Raw genomic sequence first — 23,679 nt, 5'->3', positions numbered from 1 at the left:
TTGGGTTCCCATAACCTCGACGCGCCGGTGGAACAACACGATTCTCGGTGACATTCCACCAAGGGGAGAATTTATATTTCATCGTATTTATGTTTATGACCATGTGTATTACACGTCGCATTGAAATCCGGACGACTTTCGGCAGGTGGCAGTTTTCAAAGTACCCCCTTCCCCGTCCTCCGGATTTCCCATGGATTACTACCACAATCATCCCCACGTAAATATACATATCGATAATTATAATTAGACACACCATCACCTGTGAAATTCAGAGCATTCCCATGGGCCATAACATTTCCAAATCCACATTTCATTCGTCAATTCCTGCATTACCCCGCATCACATGCACCCCAAATAAAAATACATAAAACCATTACATACCATTTATGTAAAAAAAAAAATCCGGCATCTCCTACAGGAAAAAAAAAATTAACGAGACGTGTGAGATAAAAGTTATTCCCCAAAGAAGATCAAAGTCCAAATATGTTTGGTATGTGTGGGTGTTTGTTAATCATTGATGGAGAGTATGAGTCTTGGTATAACAAATCGCTCTTTTAATCATGAGTCGTTCACGCTCGAGTCATTTGGCTTAATGGTTGCCTCTTGTTTGGCAGTTGTAACCGGCAACGCGGTAGGTTACGAAGAGGCAATTTTCTCCCATCCTTGTTTCGTTGTATATCTGTCTCAGGAGATGCCTGAGATTTAGCTGGTTGGGTTATTTTTGTTTAAACCGCCAATCATTAGTCAAGTGGCTCACAGGTGTTAAGGGCTGACCCGTTGGATTGGCTCTTACGTGTGTGAAATATTCATGCCTTGGGATTGAAGCCGAGAATATCATTACTCTTGATGAAACTTTGACGTTCCTCAGTCGACTTGCCCACCCGGGATATCACCTTGATTCCTTTCAACTCCATTATCTCCATGTAGGCACCTCAAAAGGTCCTTGAAATTTTGGATAATTGTGGTTAAATCTTCATTCGCTGGATACTTTCTTTCAATAGCTGTAATTAAGTCGAATTAGAAATGAGATAATTGATTGAGCTGAGGGATTACGATCTTTTGGATTGATGGATTTATTTCTGTCATTACTTGTCACGAATTTGACAGAATATCACTGGCAAAAATCGAAATATTAAATTTAATCAGTTAATATTTCAATAATCATGGCACATCGATTTGAAATTAAAAAAGAAAGACCATTAGGTAACAGTACAGTTACAGTGGCAGAGATTAGTCCCCTTTTTCTTCCTGGTTGGCGTCGATTAAATCTCCAAACAATTGGAATTCCAGGGGAATTATAAATTTGAATGGAGTCCAGAGACGCGAGAAATCACATGGCAATCACGACACTAGGGCTACCGTGACGCGTATCGAGTATAAATCGTGAGGATCGTCACACCAGGGCAAATCGTTGAGCGTATATCCCATATATACCGAAAAGCGGAAACCCAGGGGATTCCCCCGCGTACGTCGGGGTCAAACCTACCGGAACACCGGAACCGGAAGGGTGCGGAACCTCCGTTGGTCGACGTCGACTATGGAATCGGTGACTCGCACTGATTACTCCAGTTGATGAAATTGTTTCGATAGTTTTTAGTTTCTCTTTTAATCATCAAGAGTAAAAATCAAGTCTCGAGCGATAAATGTAATAAATGTAGACGTTAACGTCATTTATTCCACAAGTGGGGATAGATGGTAAATGAAGGAATAATTGGTGATGAATAATTTGTCATGTGTCGATATTAATTGGAGGCTGTAAGCTGTGGCTATCGATGAAAAAATAAATAAATAGTGAAATGGCCAGGAGCGATGGTATTTTAGTTGGCGCACCACTTGGCATATGCCGTGCCGCTTCCGTCGGTCCTTTGTACCCTGGGATTTACAGGCTGGTACGTGTGTCGACGCATTTCAGAGACTGCGAAGAGGTAAGCATATATGCGTGTATATATGTTATGTACCGGTGCGCGATGGCGACAGAATACCGGGATTGGATGACGAAGCGGGTGAGGGCCTTCGGACAGGAGGCATCACCAGGAGGGGAAACTGTGGAAATTGCGGAAACGAGGAGAGCCAACGATATCTCGATAAGCGCCACACCGAGTGACGTCGTTATTGCCTTCCATTTCCACCTCCATCGGCCAACTTCCGTCCCTCCATGATCTCCGTCTTCCTCTTGTTCACATCATTTTTTTTTTTTTTTCATTTTCACATGCATCAACGATCAGCAATTATATTTTATTATTATATTTATTCTCAATATTTGTCTGTATATTTTCAATTTGTTTCACTTTCAGGCAATCTTTATGATTTTCCGGGTAAAAAAAAAATTGTAATCGAAATATTTTTGCCAAATTAAAAAAAAATTTTGAAACACTTTTCAGAATTTTTTTTTATGAAACAAAAAAAATCGCAAAATAAAATGATTTTATTTTTGGGAAAGATTTTGAAAAATTTTTCAAAGCATTTCCCAAAAATATAATTGTTTTGTTTCCCATTTTTTTTTGTTTCAAAAAAAAAATTTTCTGAAAAGTTTTCCAGAAATTTTTTGAAAATTAAAAAAAATATTCGGATTACAATTTTTTTAACCCGGGTTACTATTCATGTTTTTATATAAAAAAAAATCGATTAACCCATACACTTGATAGGTGAATTATATCTAAACTAAAATTGTTATGAAAATAAAATAAATGTTTGGTATTGGATTGTTGGGAAAAAAGTCGTTTGACTGGGGGAATTTGGGGGGGGTCTGCTCCGAATTCCTGGTGTTCATGTCTGTGGACCCCAGAGTTGTCGCGATTGGGTGAGTCCGTTGGCAATGAGAGGAGAGAAACTGTGAAAAAGGTTAGAAGGGAGAAGGAAGTAGCATCACTGGGAGATTGACAGAGAGGGGAGGAAAGGACAATGCCGATGAGGACGAAAAAGGGCACACCTGGCCGAGGGGCAACGCAGCTGCAGTCTTCAGCCCCCCGACTGCGTCAGGGGATGAAAAGAAGGAGAGGTAGAGAAGGGGTGCTGAAGCTGCTGTTGCTGTTGGTGCTGCTGTTTCGGGGGTTCAAGGGGGGTGGATGGATGCTGAGATTTCAGTTACGTTACGGTTTCACCCCCCATCCCCCCCTTTATCCCCCCCTTGCCCTCATCCTGACAACTTTAACGAATGCACAAGCGAGAACCGGAGCGAATATTATTCCACCAGAAATAATAAACTATAACAGCTAAATAAAACAGAATTTCTTCTAATTCATTGAACTCATCAATTGGTATTTTTTAAAATTCTATAATTTTCCGAATTTTCAGAAAATATATAAAAAATATTTGCGGAAAATATTTGAATCATCTTTACGTCTTGAAAAATCTAGATTTTTTTTGTGTGAGTTAGTATGTCGGCAATTACTGTTTAATATAATGTATAATAAATAATTGCGGAAGGGAAATTCAAAACAGAAAAAATTTGAATTTGGAATTCGGGACACGATTTTTGGAAATTTGTCTTCAAAGTTTGTTTCACGCCTCATTGTTCATTGTAAAAATAATTGAGAAGCTCTCGAGTGAAGTGAAATTTGCTGCGGATCCAAGTTTTCCTCAGATTTTTTTTCCCCCATTTTTTTTAACACTCTTCTCGAACACGAGATGAGTAGATTGAAAAAAAGGGGTTTGGGACGTGATGTGACGAGTGCACAGTGAAAAATCATTGGGGGTCTATATACTGGTACTCGAAGAGGGTTCTTCAACATCGAGGCCATGACGTACCTCTTCTCGACAATCGGCTAGACTACTCGTACCAGAAAAATCCATGGCCTTCCAATCCTGATAGATTTTCCACAGCACAAAATTTTCAGTCATCACACCAAACGTGCCTTAAATTCCAGTAAAAGAAAAGGTCAAGAAAAACTAGAATTTCAGCCATTCCAAAGAAAAATAAATCTTTCAATAGTAACAAATGAGAAAATGGATGAAAAATTCTGTCTTTTGTGCTTATGACTCCTCCATGACACCTCCATGATTCATCAAGACTTGACAAATAGGTGTCATCACTGTACCCGGCCAGGAATCGAACCCGGAACCTATGATCTGTGAGGTAACAGCCTTAATGGCTCGATCCACTGTGCCAAACCACCGGTGCAATGGAAATATCTGATTTACCCTTTGAATAGTCGTCACATTGATACTCCAAGCCCCTCGAATCTTTTCATACCTCGGGATAAGGTGAAATTCACCACCAACAGGTGAATATATTCAAATGGCCGATAAACTCAGGACAGAATTGTCCTTTCTTTCCTCAATATCTGTCTTTCCTTGTCTTGGCTTTGTTTTGTCGGCCCCTTTTTGGTCGCGCTTCGGTGACAATACCACGAAGAGAGTGCAAATTCCGCTGAATGAGATGCGTACGGCCCTTTCAAGGTCGACGATGATTGACGATTGTCCGATTTGTTTATAGATAGAAGACTGGTGTTATTCAAGTGTGAGAAAAAAAAAAAACTTGTTGTAATTGTATGGGTGTGAGATGTGCGTGTTAGAACTCTATTTGATCGTTGGTACAAAACGCAATGGGTCCTAGGGCACTCCCTTCTCCTAGAGGGTGTACTGTGGTTCAGAGTTATTCAATTCATGTCAAACGCGTGCCACTGCGCATTGTTACGTATTATAAACGAGAAAAAACCGTTTGAAAACATGAGTGAAACCTGTAGCTTCTGATTGTTTGAATGGTGAAAATACGAGTGGAAGTTTCGGGGGAAAAATAGCCAAGGAAACTGGAGGAGGGAATTTTACTTTCAGTCAATTAAAGGTGAATAAATTGTTGTCGATGAAAAATTCGGTTTTTCAAATTTATGGCGCTGGTTTCACACAATGGAAATTCGGTCAATAGAAGATACAATATTGGGCGGCTATAAAACGTGATATACGGCGTTCACGATTTGCGTTGTAATATTTGTCTGTCGCTTTTTTGCACTCCTAATGGAAAATGGTAAAAAAAAAAATTGGTGCAGCATCATTTTGTTTATTCCCACGTGGAGAAAAGCCTTTTTTCGCGAAGCTTTGGAACCCACCGTGGGAAATTGGACTCCTCTATTCAGAGTATTCCTGGAAAAAGGATTTCACCGGTTTCTGAAAACGCAAGGTTCCCTGCATTGAGTCCCCGTCGACCCACGCATCTAGGAATCTACCGAAAAAGCATTTTTCTCACTGCCGTTTCATTTCCTCTGAAAAATACCCGATCGGTTTTCGTATTTGCTGTCAACCTGGATGATCGAAATGCGCCTGCACGCCTTCCAATTTTTTCTCCCATTTTTATTTTTATTTTTTTGTGGTTAGGCGAGAAACCATTCGACATTGGAAATATGACGAAATTATGATAATTCGTCCCTACTGGACTCACGCGTGCTCCAAGGTCCCCGAATGAATGTATGCGTGCGAAGTCATTAATATTTATCATCGTAAATTTGGGTTTTTAAATATCGGGTGAAAAGCGTGCAAATGACGCTATTATATTGCTGTTAAATTTTTCCAAAATTCCTCGATATAGTTCTGAGTAATACTCCATCTTATAAATTAGAATAGGAATTAATCGAGTAATTTACATGATATCTGTTTACTTTGGGGGAACAATGATGGAGAAAATGGGTAGAATAGTAAACAAGAAATTGTGGATACCATGAAAAAAATGTGGAGAGCCTCGGGTCATGTCACGTCCATTTCGACGCGAATGAAACGTAACTCTACAAATATTAGGTTTGGAAATAGCGAGGCGAGACTACAACATTTGTTTTAACCTTTTTTGGGAGAGATCTTGTAATACAGTAGCTGTGTGCACATATAATTAGTGCTTCATCACACCTCATCAATATTTCTTGAAATAACCCCCCATAAAAAAAAACGAGACATGCGCTGAGAAAGCGAATAAAATTCGCGATTGACAAATGTTAAAGGAATGTTTAAAAAAACTTGGAATACAAAAGAAGATTTCCAGAAATATTTTCTGAAATGATCACGCTGTCTAGTCTGGAGTTAATGATGCAACTTTGAAAGGCCCAGAGGTGAAATTCTATTGGCCAAGTGTAGATGGTAGACTGTTGGGCGCCCAAGTTTTACCAGGAAGGATCACCAGAGAAACCTTCATACAGGTAGTCCGAGTTTCACCCATCACTGGCTGGACCCCTTCAGTAGATCCCAGCATCAGACAAAGATAGAGGGGACAGTGGTAAAAAATAACACGATGAAAAACGAAAAAAAAAAAAAAAAAAATTCAAGCGAGAGGAAGAAAAATCCAGTGGGATATTGAGTTTATGGGGTACGCAGAGAGGGGGGATTTCTCCACCCTTGTGCCCCAGGTTATGTGGCCCCCAGTTTTTGGTCGCGCGTGCACCTGGGCAACATCCTCCGACCAAAGGATATAAAACCGAGGATTGGATACTGTCGGTTTTTTCTTTTATGTATCAACCAAGAAAAATTCACCGAGAAATAATGATTATTTTCCAGGAAAATTATCATTTCCGTATGAAAGTGTAACAACGAATTGCCGATATGATCTCGACGGCAAGTAATAATCATGACAAATAGGTAACACCCAAAAAGATTTAATAAGAGAATAAAGAAGAAGTAGTATCTACCTGCCGGGAAGATATATTCCCCCCGGGGAAGAAGTCGCCGGTCGAAACAAGAGATATAGAAACGAAGAGAGAAAAAAAAAATCAAGTTGTTTTTTTGAATGCATTACCGCATCACTCAGGAGGGGAATAGGTGGGTTTTCTCGTTATATATCCATGTACAGTATTTATAGATGGATGGGGAGAGGCAGGGGGGAGGGGGCAGCTTCCTGTATGGAAATGACGAAACGCCAGATTTTGAATCCGGATATACCTTTACGTATAATATATATGTATAACCAACCAATCACGAGCGAATGATAATCTGGGAGTGAGATCGTACGTATTATGCGTACCGCCTATTAGCCTTTGAATGAAACCGTGAATTAGATACACAGAGAAATAAAAATGGTAAACCAGTGATGAGAGAGAGAAACGAACTGAAATTCATATCGAATAAATACTTGGATTTATTTAACCGGAGCTAACGCCTCTATTAACGAGGATTTCCTCAGATTAATCGTGTTGTATTTTGACACATCGATATGGTATTATGAAAATATTTTGAGGTATTGAAAAATTATTGAATGTATTCACCCGATTTTTCGTTTTTGTCTTTCAACTCTTTTCATTTAATTTCACGAATTTTCAAACGTCAATCAATTTTTTTTTCCATCATGAAGTCGTCTCAAATGAATGATTCCATCACCACCTATTATTTTGTTGAATTCAATTCAATTCCATTATACGAAATAAACGGATGGAAAACGTATGAACCGAAGTGTAAATTTGTTTAAATAATTTAGTCTAGTATTTATAGGGAATACTCTACAGGTTGAGAAGTAAAATCCAGAATTTGTTGAATTTTTCAAAGGCATGGTAAATTTGAGAAAAAAGTTGGGTGATGGTGGTTTTTGGAATATATATATGGATAGCCTCGAGGTTCCCTCGGACGTTTTTCGGTACGTCGGACATGAACGCGGGTTGACGTGCTCGCCGCTACCGGATTTCATCCCTGGATACACATTTCTCTCCCTCCCACGTTAAATATTCTTTCTCCGTCTCTTCGAGCTCTCTTGGACATCATAGCCCCAGTGCAACGGCTATTTGATCTGGCCCACCGATAGCCGGGAGGCTCAACTCACCCGGAATATCTCTACCGTCGGTCTCCACTTCTCTCCCCGTCCAACAGAAAAAAGACGAGAATGGAACACAAGCAAAAACCAAATCGAGAGCTACAGATAAATAGTCTCCTTTTTTTCATCCTCTCACCGATTATTTTTTTCCAATAAAAATTGATGACGTATTAATGCGCAATTTTTAATCAGTCGATTGATTTTTTTAATGAATAAAATGAAAATTCCGATGGCAACTAATCGATTATTACTGAAAAGTTGATTCCATTATGGGAAACGTCAAAAGTTTGTGAGTGTTGTCTTCGCTGAGCGCCACAAACCACTCTAAACTCGGTTATACATCCGGTCGGTGAGAGCTTCCGCTTTCATTCTCATCGACACAGTCGAAATTGAGTTCTAAAAGTGAGGTGTACAACTAGAGATGATATCGCCCATTAATAAAGCCCCGACTGGATTCGCATGAAAACGAAGAAGCACTGGAGTATCTTCTCTTCTTCATTTCTCCACCCCCACCGCAGATGAAATGTAATTTCCCTGGTAGCGAGTACATTAAACCGGTAGAAGGTAAGAGATAGACTCTGATTTTGAACAGAAGGCAGGACTGCACACACATACGCCTGTGTAAACCCTACCAAGGAAACTACCAAGTCAGATATGCGTCGTCAAGTTGTAATTTCCAGGCTGTCACGGCTCTCTGGCAACCGTACGACACGACTCCCTCTGCAACTCAGGTGACGCTTCTCGCCCCGTATTCACCCGTTCCGCCTAACCTTCGCGCCTGTCTCATCCTCTTTTCTTTATTCTATTCTATTTTACCGCCTCTCTATCCATTTAACAACTCCTGTCGCACGTGGTTTCAGAAAACGATTATTCCAGTAGCCAAGTGTTAAATGGCGACCTAACCTCACCAACAATTCACGGTAAACGCACCTCAAGATTTTTCAACTTGAAATTTCAAGTGTGTATGAAAAAAAAAGTGCGGAGAGTCGCGTGCTGAGATATACGTGACGAGATGTACCGATAATTTCTGGATAGTGTGAATCGACAGGCGCGTGGCATGGGACGTATAGTAGTATGAAAAAAAATAATAAAATAAAAAAGAAATGGTGTTTTATTTTGATACCGAGGAATTGTACCCAGAGGGCATCGAGCTCTCCACTCACGCCTCCTCGTAGCTTCCCCGTCTTGTTTTGGTGGACTAACGCGATTCAGCTTGCATATCAAAATTAAATTAACGATCACGATGCGTCATAGTGAACATCCAATGCCAGTCACGCTTTTCCACGAAGTCTAACGGTTATCCGTGTACATTTTCTTTATTTAGAATCCCCACCGATTGATTATTCCGCGCAGATTGGCCGCGACACGAGCCTTCAATTGCGGATGAAAAGAACAACAAGGGGAATATAATAATGATAATGACAATAAATAGAGTCACTTTGTCAGCGTGAGGATGATGCACTTCACTGTCATGTGAGGAAAAATTGAAAAACATGGATTTTGAGGTGAACGACCGTGATTCACGCGTCACGACGTATTTATTAAGTCACTCATCAGAAATTGCGACTCTCTCTATTTCTCTCTCTCTCTCTCTCTCTCTCTCTCTCTCTCTCTCTCTCTCTCTCTCTCTCGTGGAGATACGTCACTTGCACGTTGTAAATAACATAACATACGAACAAATATTTGACTTTTGAATTTTAATTCATCTCTATTGAAAAATTGCAAATTAATTTTCAAGCAGCAGTGCAATTGCAATTGACTAAAAATTTATAATTCCAGGTAATATAGTTGTGAATAATGAGGCTATATGTATATAGTATATAGCGGGTGGGTGGGAGTTTCTTGGTGGTGAACTAACTACTCGTGAATTTATCGAGACAGCTCGACAACCTCGCTGTGGAGTTTTGCCGCTGGCATCTCGTGGCTTTGGATTATTAGGTGGCGAAGCGAGAGAGTCAGCTCGACCAAGTTTTCGACCCTACATACCACCTTGTCCTATAAAACCAAGAGACCAAGAAGTTGCGTGGAAAAGAGACAGAATGTCTCGTTTTCGAGAGTGTGAGGATGGACCCGCGGTGGAGGGTGAACGCGCGGGAGTCACAAACTTGTATAGGTTTATGAATTTATAGCGGTGGAAAGCACTGCCGTTGGTTAAATGAACGGGGAAAGGTGGGAAGGGCCTTGGCAAAAGCTGAAGTTATCCAGGAGAGTCGAGAATTTCGGGTTAGGGCAACAGAACCACTAACTTTACCGTGCGTTCATACCGAAACCCAGTGCTTCGCCCACCCAACGCACCATTAACTTTTTACCCTTCTCCCACACTTTTTTCTCGAGCTTTCCATGTGCTAACATTTCAGATTATCTCCTACTTTAAATTTTTTAGGGTCGAGCACTCTAGGGCATCGTTATTTTGAGGGTGAGCGATTTTTAATGGAGTATAAATAATTCAATTCAGTAACTCTGGGGTGAGCATGTCAATTTTTATTATTCGGATAATTGTTTGGTAATCACTGAAATAATTTCAAGTGGCTTTATGAATTTTTATTAAAACTTGGATTCTGATTTGAGGTAGGATTCTACTTGTCAGGAGCGCATGCCGTGCTGACATCTTAGCATTCGTGACTCTGGAGTCGCGTAATTTATGATTGTACGCATAAAATGTTAGAGCAATGAGAGAAAGGATGGGGTGAGGATTGGGGGGTTAAAAATTGTGGAGAGGCTGGGGGACACGCGACGATGTCGGTGGCTAGGGTATCGGTGTTCATGGGCAGATTGAGTTCGGTCACGGTAGCCGACGACGCCCTCGAGGTTGCACTGCGACACTCTACGACCCGAGTGCACCCACCGTGTCTCCGTTGGCATGTATACACCCAGGGGGTCACTTCGCCCGTGTACATATGCCCTCGTTGCAGATAAATAACTATTCATTTCGCTGGTTAAGCCACAGGCAAAATACCCAATCCAGTATTACCATACGAGTCAAATCAAAAATTCATTTCTCGATCTGCAAAGAAAGAATTTCATTACTAAGAATTTCATTACTGTAAATATTTGAACAGTCAAAAATTCGTATTGGCTTTTCCACTTTAGTGAATCTGAAAAAAACGATATCGTTTGAAAATATCCTTCACGCAACTTAAACTTGTCCTATTATGATAAAATTAATCTAGACTGTCAGTACAGAGTTCGACATCTGGACTCCATTGGTGTACGTGCCAAATTACCACCGTCAGTGAGCACTCCTATCCGATAAATCTAATTAATAATGCTGTAACCAAGTTTGTAGGTGATTGAACGTGGGAGTGATACCGAAATATTTGTTTCACGTACACAGAGACACAAAGCTTTTAATTTTTGAAACATGAACTTGTGGAGGATTGCTAGTCGAATTTTCGTGTTCTCGCATTTAGGAGGTGAATTGTGGGAATTTATTGTGTTAAGGAAAAATATCACGGATTTTTTAAAGATTCATGACAAAATGTGGTTTACGGTTAAAACCGAAACCTCGGAAATGGCAATTATCCCATCACGAGACCCCATGCACAGAGATTCCGAGTATCGATTGCAGTGGCAAGTGCAACCTGAAGTTGCGCTTCGATCGTCCGAGATTCCCATGTTGCCATCCGGGGCTCCAATACACCAGGTAATATGATATCCCGTGCGACATCCTGAGGGGAGACCCTAAGCACTCTTTCTCCTTTTTTTTCCATTTCCCCCTTTTACAAATTTGTCTTTGACACTCTTGGGTCCAGTGCCATGATACTCTTCAGGTTCTCACTTTCCGGCATCATCTGTCACTGTAATTTTCCCGTTCCTCCTCTCAATTCAGAACATTAGATTCAATCTTTATTCAATTATAATTCAGTATGCAACAAGTACACATAAAAAATTGGGAATAAAAAAAAAAATTGAATAAAACAAAAACGATGTGGAGAAATTTTAGCGAAGGAGTCCATTGTATTATGCAATTCATAACGAAATATCTGGTGACACTTTCAATGGATCCATTAGTACCCGTCGAGCTATCGAATATCCCCCATTTTTCCTAAAATATCATGAAGAAATCTTCCCCTTAGGTACTCGGAAGCCCTGAGTAATCACGGGATAGAGATGTCTAGACCTGAGAGAGCAACTTCACCTCAACTGAGGGTGGAGATAGTGGGTCTTGAAGAGACCATACGTCTTCCACAGGATCTTTCGACCAATACCACAGCCGACTAATTGCTTCCCAGCCTAACCATCGGTTCCTGAGACAATAGCCTAACACCATAAATTACCAGATCTCACTGAGTTTAAGACACCCTAACAAGCCCAGAGAATCCTCATCTCCACCGAATTACATTCTCTCAAAACAAACCATCACTTTGTCACAACATAACAATCATAAAAATAAAAATATAATTTCCAATTGAAGCGAAAAAATCATCAAGTGAAATGAATAAATGAATGGAAAAAAGAGTAATTTTGTGAGACACAAGTAGAATGAAAGGAAAAAGCTTTCCATTTGCACACGACCCCATTAATTAACAAGAGTACCCCCTCGTGGGTTGGTAACGAGCAAAAAGCATAGAGAGTTTTGATACTTGTAGCAAGATAGTTGAACTGGTATCGGCCAGAATAACTCGTATGTTATTATCCTGGTTACTGGTTTACGCGTGAATTAGTAAGGCAGTGAGTCGTGCGCCAGGAGTGGCTCGTAATACGTGCAACCACCTCCCAATTAATATTCCCCATTTTTATTTTCCCTTCTGGTCCTCAACCATTCGAATTTGCACGAGTATACTCGAGCGAGCGAGTGCCCCCCCTCAACAAATAATTTTCATAACTCGCTGGTGAGTACGAGGGGTGAATTTTTTAAACCAAAAAAGAAACACCGATAAATATATTAAATGATATTTTGCGCAATAAACAAGAGTTTCGTGGCATGATTTTGTGAGCTTTCAGTGTGAGTATCTCCAAGTTGCTTCCTCACCCTCTCCCTCGCGAATTATTATTATTTTTTTTTATTCGCCCATTGTCATTGTAATATCCGTTTGGCTTTTGATTTATTTTATGGGACCGGCGCATAAATGCTGTGCTAAATGACTCGGGCAAACCCAGACACGTTTGTCCGTGGCGTTTTAGTCGTCCGGAGACGATGGAAACGAGAGAGCATTCCCTTTGGCATGAATTTCACCAATGTCGCTGTGAATATTCATACGTTAGTGGAAGTACTTGGGAAAGTGACTCTAATTTAACCACAAACTGGGGGCTTCCTTTTCACAGACAAGAGAATCATCGATGGCCCTTTTTCCGGGGTATGTTAATTCACCTCGGAGGAATTAGTACTCTCCCGGGTATTAATTATACCCACTTACTCAGTACCGATGTAACACTGTTGAGCACTTCTATTTATTATCAAGAGTGCCAAGAGTGAATTCCAACAATTTTTATCGTATTATCGCATTATTGTATTATATATCATTTTCTGGTTTATCAGTGGATAGAATGCAGCATTGACATGCAACAATACACAAAGGTGGGTCAGAAATTCTGACAAAATCGTTGAGCCAAGGCGAGAGAATGGGCAAACACTTCAGGCTCTGGGTTCGGAAAACGAGGAACTACCACTCGAAACCCATAGGCAACCAAACGGACACGGAGCGTACAGCAAACACTCGTTGAACTGTGGATATCGTTGTGTCTTTCTTCCACAAACTCGGGTTTAAAAAAATGGGGGAGGAAAAGGAGGAGGAAAGTGTGCAGAGGGTGGACTGATGGGTTTTGATGTCGGACATGGTCCTCCAGTGATACTCGTCACGGGCTCGACGAGCCCCATAGTCCTAATTACTAGTTGTTTACTCAAGTACTCGATTGGCGAATAGGGGGTCCATTTTCTGGGATAATTTTTTTCGCGGTAACTGAACAATTTGCGATAATAAATACGAATTTTGGGACACGAGAGAGAATCGTTTTCTCAAATTGCTATTCAAAAAGTTGTTATCAATTTATTTTCAGCTCCTACCCCCCTACCAGGGTGCTATGCAATTTATAATATCGATGGGCCCCAAAAAAAATTGTAATCGGGATATTTTTTCCAAATTTTCAAAAAATTTCTGGAAATCTTTTCAGATTTTTTTTTTATGAAACAAAAATAAAATCGGAAAATAAAATAATTTTTTTTTGGGGAAGGTTTTGAAAAATTATTCAAAAATTTAAATAGGAAATTTTTTTTTATGATTTAGATAGCGTATTTTTTGAGAATATTGAAAAATTAAAAAAGTAAGTAAACCACGTATAATAAAAAAAAAATTATATTCGCAAAATCTTCAAGAAAATTATTTTAAAAAATTTCCGAAAAAAATTTTTGAAAAATTTTCCAAAACATTTCCCAAAAATACAATTGTTTTCTCTCCCAATTTTTTTGTTCCAAAAAAAAAAATTCTGAAAAGTTTTCCAGAAATTGTTTGACAATTAAAAAAAAAATATTCCGATTACAATTTTTTTTTAACCCGGGGGGTTTAAAAATAAAAAAAAGGACGTAAAAAAATGATGGATTTGATTCCATAAAATGTTTTGACTCCTTAAACGTTATCATTGCAGGGGAAAAAAAAATACACATATATGAGAGCCACTAAAAATGCGGATATAGTTGAACGGATTCGGAAAATCATTAGCGATAACGATGACAATGTCCAAATAGAGGTAGTTCCACAGTGGCAGAAGGAATTTATTATTGGGGGGTGGGCTAGAGTACATTGGCAATAAACCGTGTGTCACGTGGAGTTATGGTGCGAGAGAGGTTTGTTATGGCCAATGGTGGCAACTACCAGGCACACATACCCACCCACCACCACCTCTTCCTTCTCCACTCTGTACATCTCTCTCCCTCGTTTCCCCATGTGTACAGCCCATCATATAGTCCAAGTGAAGTGAGATAGAAGTCACCCGTAGGAGATGATTTACTGCCTGGTGCTGTGGCTGCTGTGCTGGCCCCACCCAGGAATGCCGGGGTTTGCGCGAGACTTCGGCCGCAAAAAGTTGAAAAAAAAAAAAAAATGGGAAAATGAATTGCAAAAAATATATATGGAGAGCAAACGAAGAGCTTGATAATCCTGCAGCCGAGTGAACCGGCTCCAATGAAAATAAAATCCAGGGACCATGACTGGGTCAGACCAGTCTTAAGTGTTCCGACGAGTTTTATTTCAATTTTTATTGATTTATTGGAGGATGAGAGGTGGAGGTATCGAGGAGTCTTCGATTATTTTCGATGATATTTATTTGGTAAACGTGGATTTTTATTTATTCTGCTTTTTCTGTCTTTGATATTAAGGCACTTCAGCCGGGATGAATAAAAGATGAACAATCGGAGCGAAGGTAGTCACCATTTCCTTCCCCTTTCACTCCATTAGTGCGATTAATTAATCGTTAAAATCACAACAAATTGGGCGGAAACTCAGGTGTTAAATTACCGATATTTTTCCATGGATAAAAAATGATTTTTAAGGGAATTGAGTGTCTTGGCGTGACGCCAAGTTATCATTGAAACTACAGGGGGAACCATAAGACTGAGGCTATGGCACGTCAGGTCTGACCACCGAGGCGTGAATATCTCGAACGAATCTCGATACGGCGATTACGAGTGAGTTGCATTCCGTTGACTCGGAATTTGCGGATTGACGAGGAGTTGAGGCGTTCGCTCTCATTTGCCTTTTGCATCCTTATCACCTACCAGTAATCGCTGATTCGCACGAGCTAAAAATGCGATAAGACGCTATGAGGGGGATAAAAACAATTATTGAGTTGGCATTTTAAAATTTTATTCCAGGCTATTATTTTTCAACCATGCCACCTCGATGAGTCCGTGATTTGCACCTTCTGCTGATGTTTTTTATTTCAATTATTTTTCTTCTCTCATTTCAGCTTTAAAAAAGTCGAAAAAAAAAAATTACTCGTCGATACTTTGACTCTTGTATTTGAAAGAGATATTGGGCAGTTGTCCCTCATTTGGTTACCCCCTGAGGATGAACCCTACCCTTCCACCGAACTCGAAACTCTGAAATTAGGACAACTATTTCATATTATACTGGTGTAACCGTAACAAATTGAAGAATATCGTCCTAACGGAGACACAAAGGAGTTGCATAATATTTACAGTAGATGAGGGAAAATATTCCCAAGGATACGTCAAAAATTTAGTATTCACCAGACAAAGGACAGGAAAACGCCAGTGTTACGTGAAAATTTATTGAAAATGATTTATAGTCACGAAGAAAAGAAAGTTCAACTCCTGGCGTTTGTCATTTTAAAATACAAGAAAAAAAGGAATTTTTCGTAAAACACTGTAATAAAATACGAGATGACCGTCAAAAATAATTAAGATAGCTCACATGTATGTATTACCGCCCACTCCCACCCACACCCTTGAGATTTCACAGTGATAATTAAATTAATCGAATGAAAAGAGCCCCTGAATAATACCGAGACCTACCGATGTTCACATATGGCCCTTGGGGTTCCCGTAACCGACAGGTAGCGCAGGAGTGGAGCACATTTTTTTTTCAGCTCATATACCTGAACACACCAGGCAGCCGAAGAAATATTCCTATGAATCATTACTATCCTATCTATATTTAGACACCAACACAGACTCCCCTACATCAGAGGTGTGAATATCCCATCTCTACTTGTCTGAGTAGATGAGAGGTATGAGAAAAGAAAATAAAACGGTGGGGAAAAAAATTCTTGAAAAATTCATACGTCAAATTTGTTATAAATTTTATGTGTAATTTTTTAATAGCTTCATTGTTGTTTAATCCCTCGGATTCGATGTGACAGTCTTTCTTTCGGTGGTGATACACTGGATTATCATGCGCCCATTCACTTTGTTCACCTTGCTATATGCGATTGATTTACTAGATTACCCTGGCATTTCGATGCGCCATTACGGCAGCGTTAAGTGGCGCATTGTTAACCCCGCGTGTTATGCACGATTAACCGACTGTTGCGTTTAAAATAGTCTTGAAATCCCTTTAAAATTTTCCCCGTTAAATAATTTATATTCATTGATTAAATTATAGTTTTATAAATTTTTTACTGATAAGATAAACTTGGAAAATCGATAATTTCAATGGATTTCGTTTTGCTTTCTTCAGAAAATTCAAACGTAATTGCAATAAATTTTTTATCATTGGAAAGTGAATCGCCGTGATTTGGAGATAACGCGCAATCGATCTACTTTTATTTAATTACCGGGAAGCATGCGTAAAAAATTTTTTTATGAAATAAATTACACACGGCGTGACGAGACGAATCGATTCTATTGATCGCGAATCCAGCGAAAAATTGACACTCTCAACTTTTTTATCGTACTGAAATGATAAACATGATAATAATAACAAATTTCTATTTATCATCCTCTCCACTTATCATCAATTCAATCCCATTTACGTTGATATCAGTAATCCATCTCTCAATACGTTATATTCATCCGCGATTTTCCCCCAGAATCATCTGACGAAAATTACACTGATGATGTTCCCGAGGCAGGATGCGCTACGTCGAGTCGATTAGTGGGCATGAAAAATTGCAATCTCTTCACAGGCGAGATGGGAACTCTTCTTGAGAGTAGTTGGAAGAGTAAATGAGATATAGTAGGTTTGAAGCCACGAAGAAGGTGCGCGTGGATGCGCCTCAATTAATTTGCGAGATCATCCACTCTACAAGGGGCGAATAAGACCCTGAAAATCACAGGTGCCAACACTTACTTTTACTCACGAAAATCACCAAGTAATTGTCTTTTTTAATAGCTCAATTGTTACATCACACAAAAAAAAAATATTCGAAGCTGAATATTTTTGTGGGTCTCAATCGCCGGGTAAAAAAAATCGGAATACCGACCTTGAGGAGGATTGAGAGGATAAGAGCCCAGTATTTTGAGGTCTCTTCATGAATGGCTAGTATTATCACAAAATTGCCCATGTAGTACCTATATATCTTAAAACCTCCGTCATCAAATGCACACACAAGCGCCCGTGAATTTCCGTAGTTTCGCATTAGACTCGCCTTATTCTGCGTTCAATATCAAATACACGTTATCGCATTTAGCGTACGGATATATATTTGCACGGCTGTTCGATTTCTCTCGGCATTACACGATGTCGAACCGGTGCGAATGAATACAAATGGATTAAATTCTTTTTTTTTTTCTCTTCGTTTTTAGAGACTGAGGAGTTGGTTTGTGGACATAGGTGGTGACAACCAACGCTTCCTCCAGATGTTGTGGCACACGTGAGTTTCAATGAGGTACAAGTGCCCTTAGATATGAAAAAAAATATATCAACTCTATAACAGTTATAATCATAATTGTAAAATCAATAAAAATAATATTTGGAGGGAATGACTTAATTTTCTTACTCGACTTAACTGGAGATCAATCAGAGAAAATTAAATGCCTCCCCCATAATTTCCTCACCTACTCGGGGCACGTGACCAGAGGTGGCGATAAGCGTGTCTGCACCTATTTTATTATTTTTCGTATTCATTATTTATTAATATTTTTTTTTTCTTCTCGAGACGAAGAGGTGAACACTGAAATTACGACAAATCGGTGGTTGATTACAATCGCTGGAAAGGAGTTGGTGGGGTGAAGTGGATTAAACATGTTATGTTGAAATACAAAGAGGTGAGACCCTCGTGCCAAGGGACTTTGTCGCATCATGCGAATCAAGCATTAGAGCTAGTCAGGACACTTAACTAGTCGGCAGACATCAATTATCGCTGTTGACTTGGAGTAATCACGGAGGAATATCTTCTTGGAGGAACAGTATTTATTTTTTACACAAATAATTGTTCTAGTCAAGTTGAAAATCAGGGAGTGTAATAGAAAAATTGTGGAAAACAATAACGAGACGAGTTTGCGACGTGAAACCGGTGGAACTATTAACGACATTAACGCAACGCACGGGCAAACATGGGCCCTATATCATCCCATGGTACGGTGGAATAATAAACAATAAATTCCAGTGAAATACGGCCATAAAAGAGCGTAACCCATTTGTTTGCGATAAACTGACCCCGTAGCTAGTCGAACCAGTCCGCAACGATCGCTTCGGGGGCTCTCTCACATATTTACCTCCTCTCCTCTGTCACTTCTCAACTTTTATTTCCCCCATGGCTTTTTTTTTTTCTCCTCATTCTCAGTTTAAGTTCTTCGCTTTTGTACCCCCGGCGTCGCCGTATAAAACCTCGAGACACCTATCCCGTCTCGTTTCCGTTCCCGTGCGAAATTCACCCTCTCAGGAACCCACCGGAAATGCAAACCTACAAGCTACCAACTATCCACCACAAAAATTCTCTTTCCTATCGCAAATGATACACCCTGAATTACCAATAAAAATTATTCTCGCACATTTTTAAGTAATTTCTTATTATAATTCGGGATAGATCGCTTTATAAACACGATGGAACACCTGATGAAAAATGAGGAATTTCTCTGTACAAACAAACCACAAACATTACCATTACCATTTTTTCGGAGTAATTTTCCGAATTGATATAGTAGTAATATAATTCAATCGTTGAAGATCCGGGTAAAAAAAAATTGTAATGGGAATATTTTTTCCAAATTTTCAAAAAATTTCTGGAAAATTTTTCAGAAAATTTTTTTATGAAATAAATTACACACTCGCAGAAACCCACTGGAAATGCAAGCCTACAAGCTACCAACTATCCATCACAAAAATTCTCTTTCCTATCGCAAATGATACACCCTGAATTACCAATAAAAATTATTCTCGCACATTTTGTCGTAATTTCTTATTATAATTCGGGATAGATCGCTTTATAAACACGATGGAACACCTGATAAAAAATGAGGAATTTCTCTGTGCAAACAGACAACAAACATTACCTGGTAAATTGACAAGGCAAAATCAATATTTTCACAGAGATTAGTTTTGCATAATCTTCAATCGTTCGACAAACCTTAACTGCACTTGAATGATTGAAAATAAATTCACTGCTGAGTGGATTAATTGAATGGCTTCGATAATCCCGGGTCTTATCAACCCAGATGGAAACCTCAATTTTCTGTTTCATTAAAGAATAACATAACATTGAAACTCATGAATGAATGAGGGACGTGACGTCATAGGACACATCTCGACTGGAACCGTAGACGTCTTGTATAAATATCGTCTTCGAATTATTGTTTGACCGGTACGAGGAGTCTCGAGTGGCACAGACACGAATACAAAACAAGTTTACAAGTGAGGTGTACTTTCAAGTAGGCAGACCCTAGGGAAATGAATAAATTAATAACTCAGAGAACAAATCCAGGAGAATAGAGGGCAGAAAAAAATTTGTTGCTATGTATCCAGTCATGAATGTCTGAAATGTCATGAAATGATAAATGTCACAGTAAAATTGATCTCAATTTGGAGGAGTTAGAGTTGGGAGGAGTTTTCTATTGATAAAAAATTTATTCTTCTATTGATAAAAAATTGTACTGACCGAATTGTCGAAATGTTCGAGGGAAAAAACCACTTCAAAGAAATTCGTGACGGAATGAACAATATTTATTATCATCCAACCCCGGATTTTTCCGAAGAATAATTCTCGCGATGAAAGACTTGTGGCACAAGCGGTGCTATAATTCGTTCTAAGTAAAGAAAAGCACCTTGTCGCCTGTATTTATGAACATTTTTATCGCAGGAACGTGCTGGCAAGGCGAGTTGGAAGCAGAGGAGGTTTAGTTCACCAGCAAGCGAGGACCTCTTTGCTGAGGGCTTATTAAGCAAATGCGGATAATTGAAAGCACTTGAAAAGTAAAAAAATTCATTACTCTGCACTTTTGTTTGTTTATTATTTTTTCGGAGTAATTTTTCGAATTGATATAGTAGTAATATAATTCAATCGTTGAAGATCCGGATAAAAAAAATTGTAATCGGAATATTTTTTCCAAATTTTCCAAAAATTTCTGGAAAACTTTTCAGAAAATTTTTTTTTTGAAACAAAAAAAATTAGGAAACTAAACAATTTTATTTTTGGGAAAGGTTTTGAAAAATTTTTCAAAAATTTAAATAAGAAAAATTTTCAAAACATTTCCCAAAAATACAATTGTTTTATTTCCCGATTTTTTTTTTCAAAAAAAAAAATTTTCTGAAGTTTTCCAGAAATTTTTTGAAAATTTGGAAAAAATATTCCTTTACAATTTTTTTTACACGGGGAGTGGGGAAATGGATTTTTCCAAAAATTTAGAAAATTAATTAATTTCTGTTTATTCATAATTACCTGATAAATTTCGCCTCCCAGGGATCATTTCAACCATTGAATTGTAAGTCTCATGAACAGGATGTATGACTCATGTACGGGTATTTACGTAAAATTGAAAACACAATTAAATGCACTTAATGAATTATATAATATTTTTCGTAAGCCAGAGGCTGAGCTCCAGGACAATGAGAACATGATATATACAGGGTATATTTCCTGGGATCTAGAATATCCAAGAAGTGATTATATATTCTGTACATGAGCCTCTCTGATTACGAGACAACTCTCACATGAAACAATCTCTTTTCTCTCAGAATCTTCCTTCCCCCCGTCCACAACATTTCAATGTATTCCCCTCAATTCATAATCTCTCAAATAAATAATAAAATAAATGACCGGCGAACACTGGGAGATGTGAATCCACCGAGCAAGAGAGAATCAAAAACGGGATTGAGGAAAGAGGAAAAAACATATTTCAAATGCAAATAATTTTGATAATCATTATCGTTTAATATTAATTAAATTTTGTTCACAACTATTCTCTCTAGTTTCTTTCCAATCGATAATCTACACGCAGCCAAGTGTGTGCTCGTCTATATACAAACATCATACATAATAAAGGAAAAAAAAAACATACATATCTATCTATTATATTTCATTAATCCTTTTATTTAATGGTTTTTTTTTCGGTTTTCTCTTCATCAATTTTCTGTATTCAATCAACTGTTATTCAACCAAATTCGTGTTCGAATTTCGCGCCAAATAATAATAATAATAAAAAAAAACAACATGGTGTCCGCCTTATCACCACCCCTCGAGCATCATCGCAATAACTTAAATTTTCCTTTTTACTCTCCATCTTTTTTTTTATCTCTCTCACTCTCTCGCTCTGTCCTCATGTGAGTGTGTGTGATGTCGTGTGATAATTTTTATCTCTACAACTCTATTCTAGAGTTCAAGCGCTCGAAGTTCTTGCGCGTAGGGATAAAAAAATGGGGCAAACGTCGTCCGATAGGTCCTATGGGATCACAGTCATGGATCAGTAAATGACAAATATATCGTCCAACAGAAGAACAAAATGTTAATAGTGCGAGAGAAATAATATTAACTTAATGCATAATGTAATAATACTTGAATGATTTGTGAGTGATTTGAGGAGAGCGGAGAGGAAAATAAGAGGGTGGTTAAAAAAAAAAATGAAAACAATAATGAGCATTCATAATATTATGATATTGAATAATAGTTCATAATTAATGATTAATAATTAAAGATTATGTAAGGGCACTGATGTGATTATGACACAATTAATATTAATGATAAATGATAATATAAACGTCTGTCCTCGAATATATTCAATCATCTTCGATATATATTTCATATATACTTTGTGTTCTTTTCAATTTTCTCAAGTTTAAAATTTTTTAATATCGGATTAAGTATTTACACACACGGGGGTGGGACGAAAACGTATTTTTCTCTTAAATTCATGTTAATCTGATGATTTCCACGGAATCCGACACGAGTCTCTTTCAATTCTTCCTCATTATTTGATTCTCTTTCGTCTAATACCGGTTGCAAGAGAACTAATATATAATATATACACGCAGGTTTAATTAATCTATGTATACTATATTTATAAATAATATTTACAGTAAGATTAATTTTAATTATATTTAATTAAACTTCACGTCGCATTCCCAGCCACGACCCTATTTCTCTCATTCTTAATCAATTTTTCTTGCTTTTTCATTTTGTCTCTTCGCTTTTTTTCGTCATTTTATCCTCCCTCGGGAAGAAAAAAAAAACACACACATTTATGCCGGTTCGTTTCCCCGTTCGTTCGATCATACTGAAGCGCGTTTATTGTTATTATCACAGTGGTTACTGGAGGAAAACGAGTCTGGCCGTAATATACGATTACTTTTATTTCTCCCTCTTTCATTTTATTTGTTTCTTTAAATTTACTTGTATTGACGTTTTTTTCTGTTTTTTTATTCTTCACTGAATGGCTCTTCAAGATTTAACGTGGGAGTTTGCGGAAGAGACTCGTTTCCGCAGCGAAAATTTCGAGTGAACATTTCGGTTTCTTTTTTTTTCTACTCTTTTCGTTGATTTTTTTTTTCTTCTCCAGTTGATTTTTTTTGTGTTCTGGATTTTTTTTTTTGGTTCTTTTTTTTCAGCATGAAACTGATGAACAAGTTGAGGCTGACGATGCTTGAGAATGATTCGCTCCCTCGACGTTTAAATCCTCTCTGTGGAAACGTGTTTTTGCTGTTCCGCAGGCTCCCACGTGCCCTCTTTCCAACCCTTTTTTTTCTCTCTCAATTAACTTTTTCTCAGTTTCTCCCCGCACTTTTACTCGTGTATTTTAGACTGTTTTTTTCATAAATCCGGAATCATCTGTCTATCGATTTATTAATATTTTCGATCATTTCCCCACGACTATCCCTGTATGCTTCACAAGATCCCTGGCAGGCCTCAGTCCATCCGCGTCTAAGCTATCCTACGAGATTAGTGTTATGTTTTCGTTAGCTTTTTCTTCAATTGAAAAATAAATAATATCATTTGAAAAACAAACAATTATCATATGCAAAGATTGAAAAAAAAATTGAAAAACGGTCAGAGCCAGACTCGTGAGACCCTTCATGCAGCAATAAATAGATGATCAAATAATAAAGCGGAAAAAGCAGAAGGACGACTTCAAACAA

General features: G+C 38.4%; 1 protein-coding gene across 4 annotated transcripts in view; it reads right to left on the bottom strand.

Annotated features, from left to right (window-relative positions):
• Positions 1–23,679, bottom strand: part of SoxN (SoxNeuro) — a 56,765-nt gene that overhangs the window by 30,483 nt on the left and 2,603 nt on the right. The window contains exon 2 of one of the 4 annotated variants that reach the window (XM_011305687.1): positions 21,300–23,474. The exons of 2 other annotated variants lie outside the window; for them this stretch is intronic. In XM_011305687.1, coding sequence (XP_011303989.1) covers positions 23,465–23,474 — 10 coding nt within the window. In that variant the 3' untranslated portion in view covers positions 21,300–23,464. Of the gene's footprint in view, positions 1–21,299; positions 23,475–23,679 lie in introns of those variants that run through there. One more of the 4 variants, XM_011305686.1, reaches the window with a different exon arrangement.

This window comes from Fopius arisanus, unplaced genomic scaffold, assembly GCF_000806365.1.
Source record: "Fopius arisanus strain USDA-PBARC FA_bdor unplaced genomic scaffold, ASM80636v1 scaffold00044, whole genome shotgun sequence".
Classification (NCBI taxonomy): Eukaryota; Metazoa; Arthropoda; class Insecta; order Hymenoptera; family Braconidae; genus Fopius; species Fopius arisanus.
This window is presented reverse-complemented; position numbering and strand designations above follow the sequence as displayed.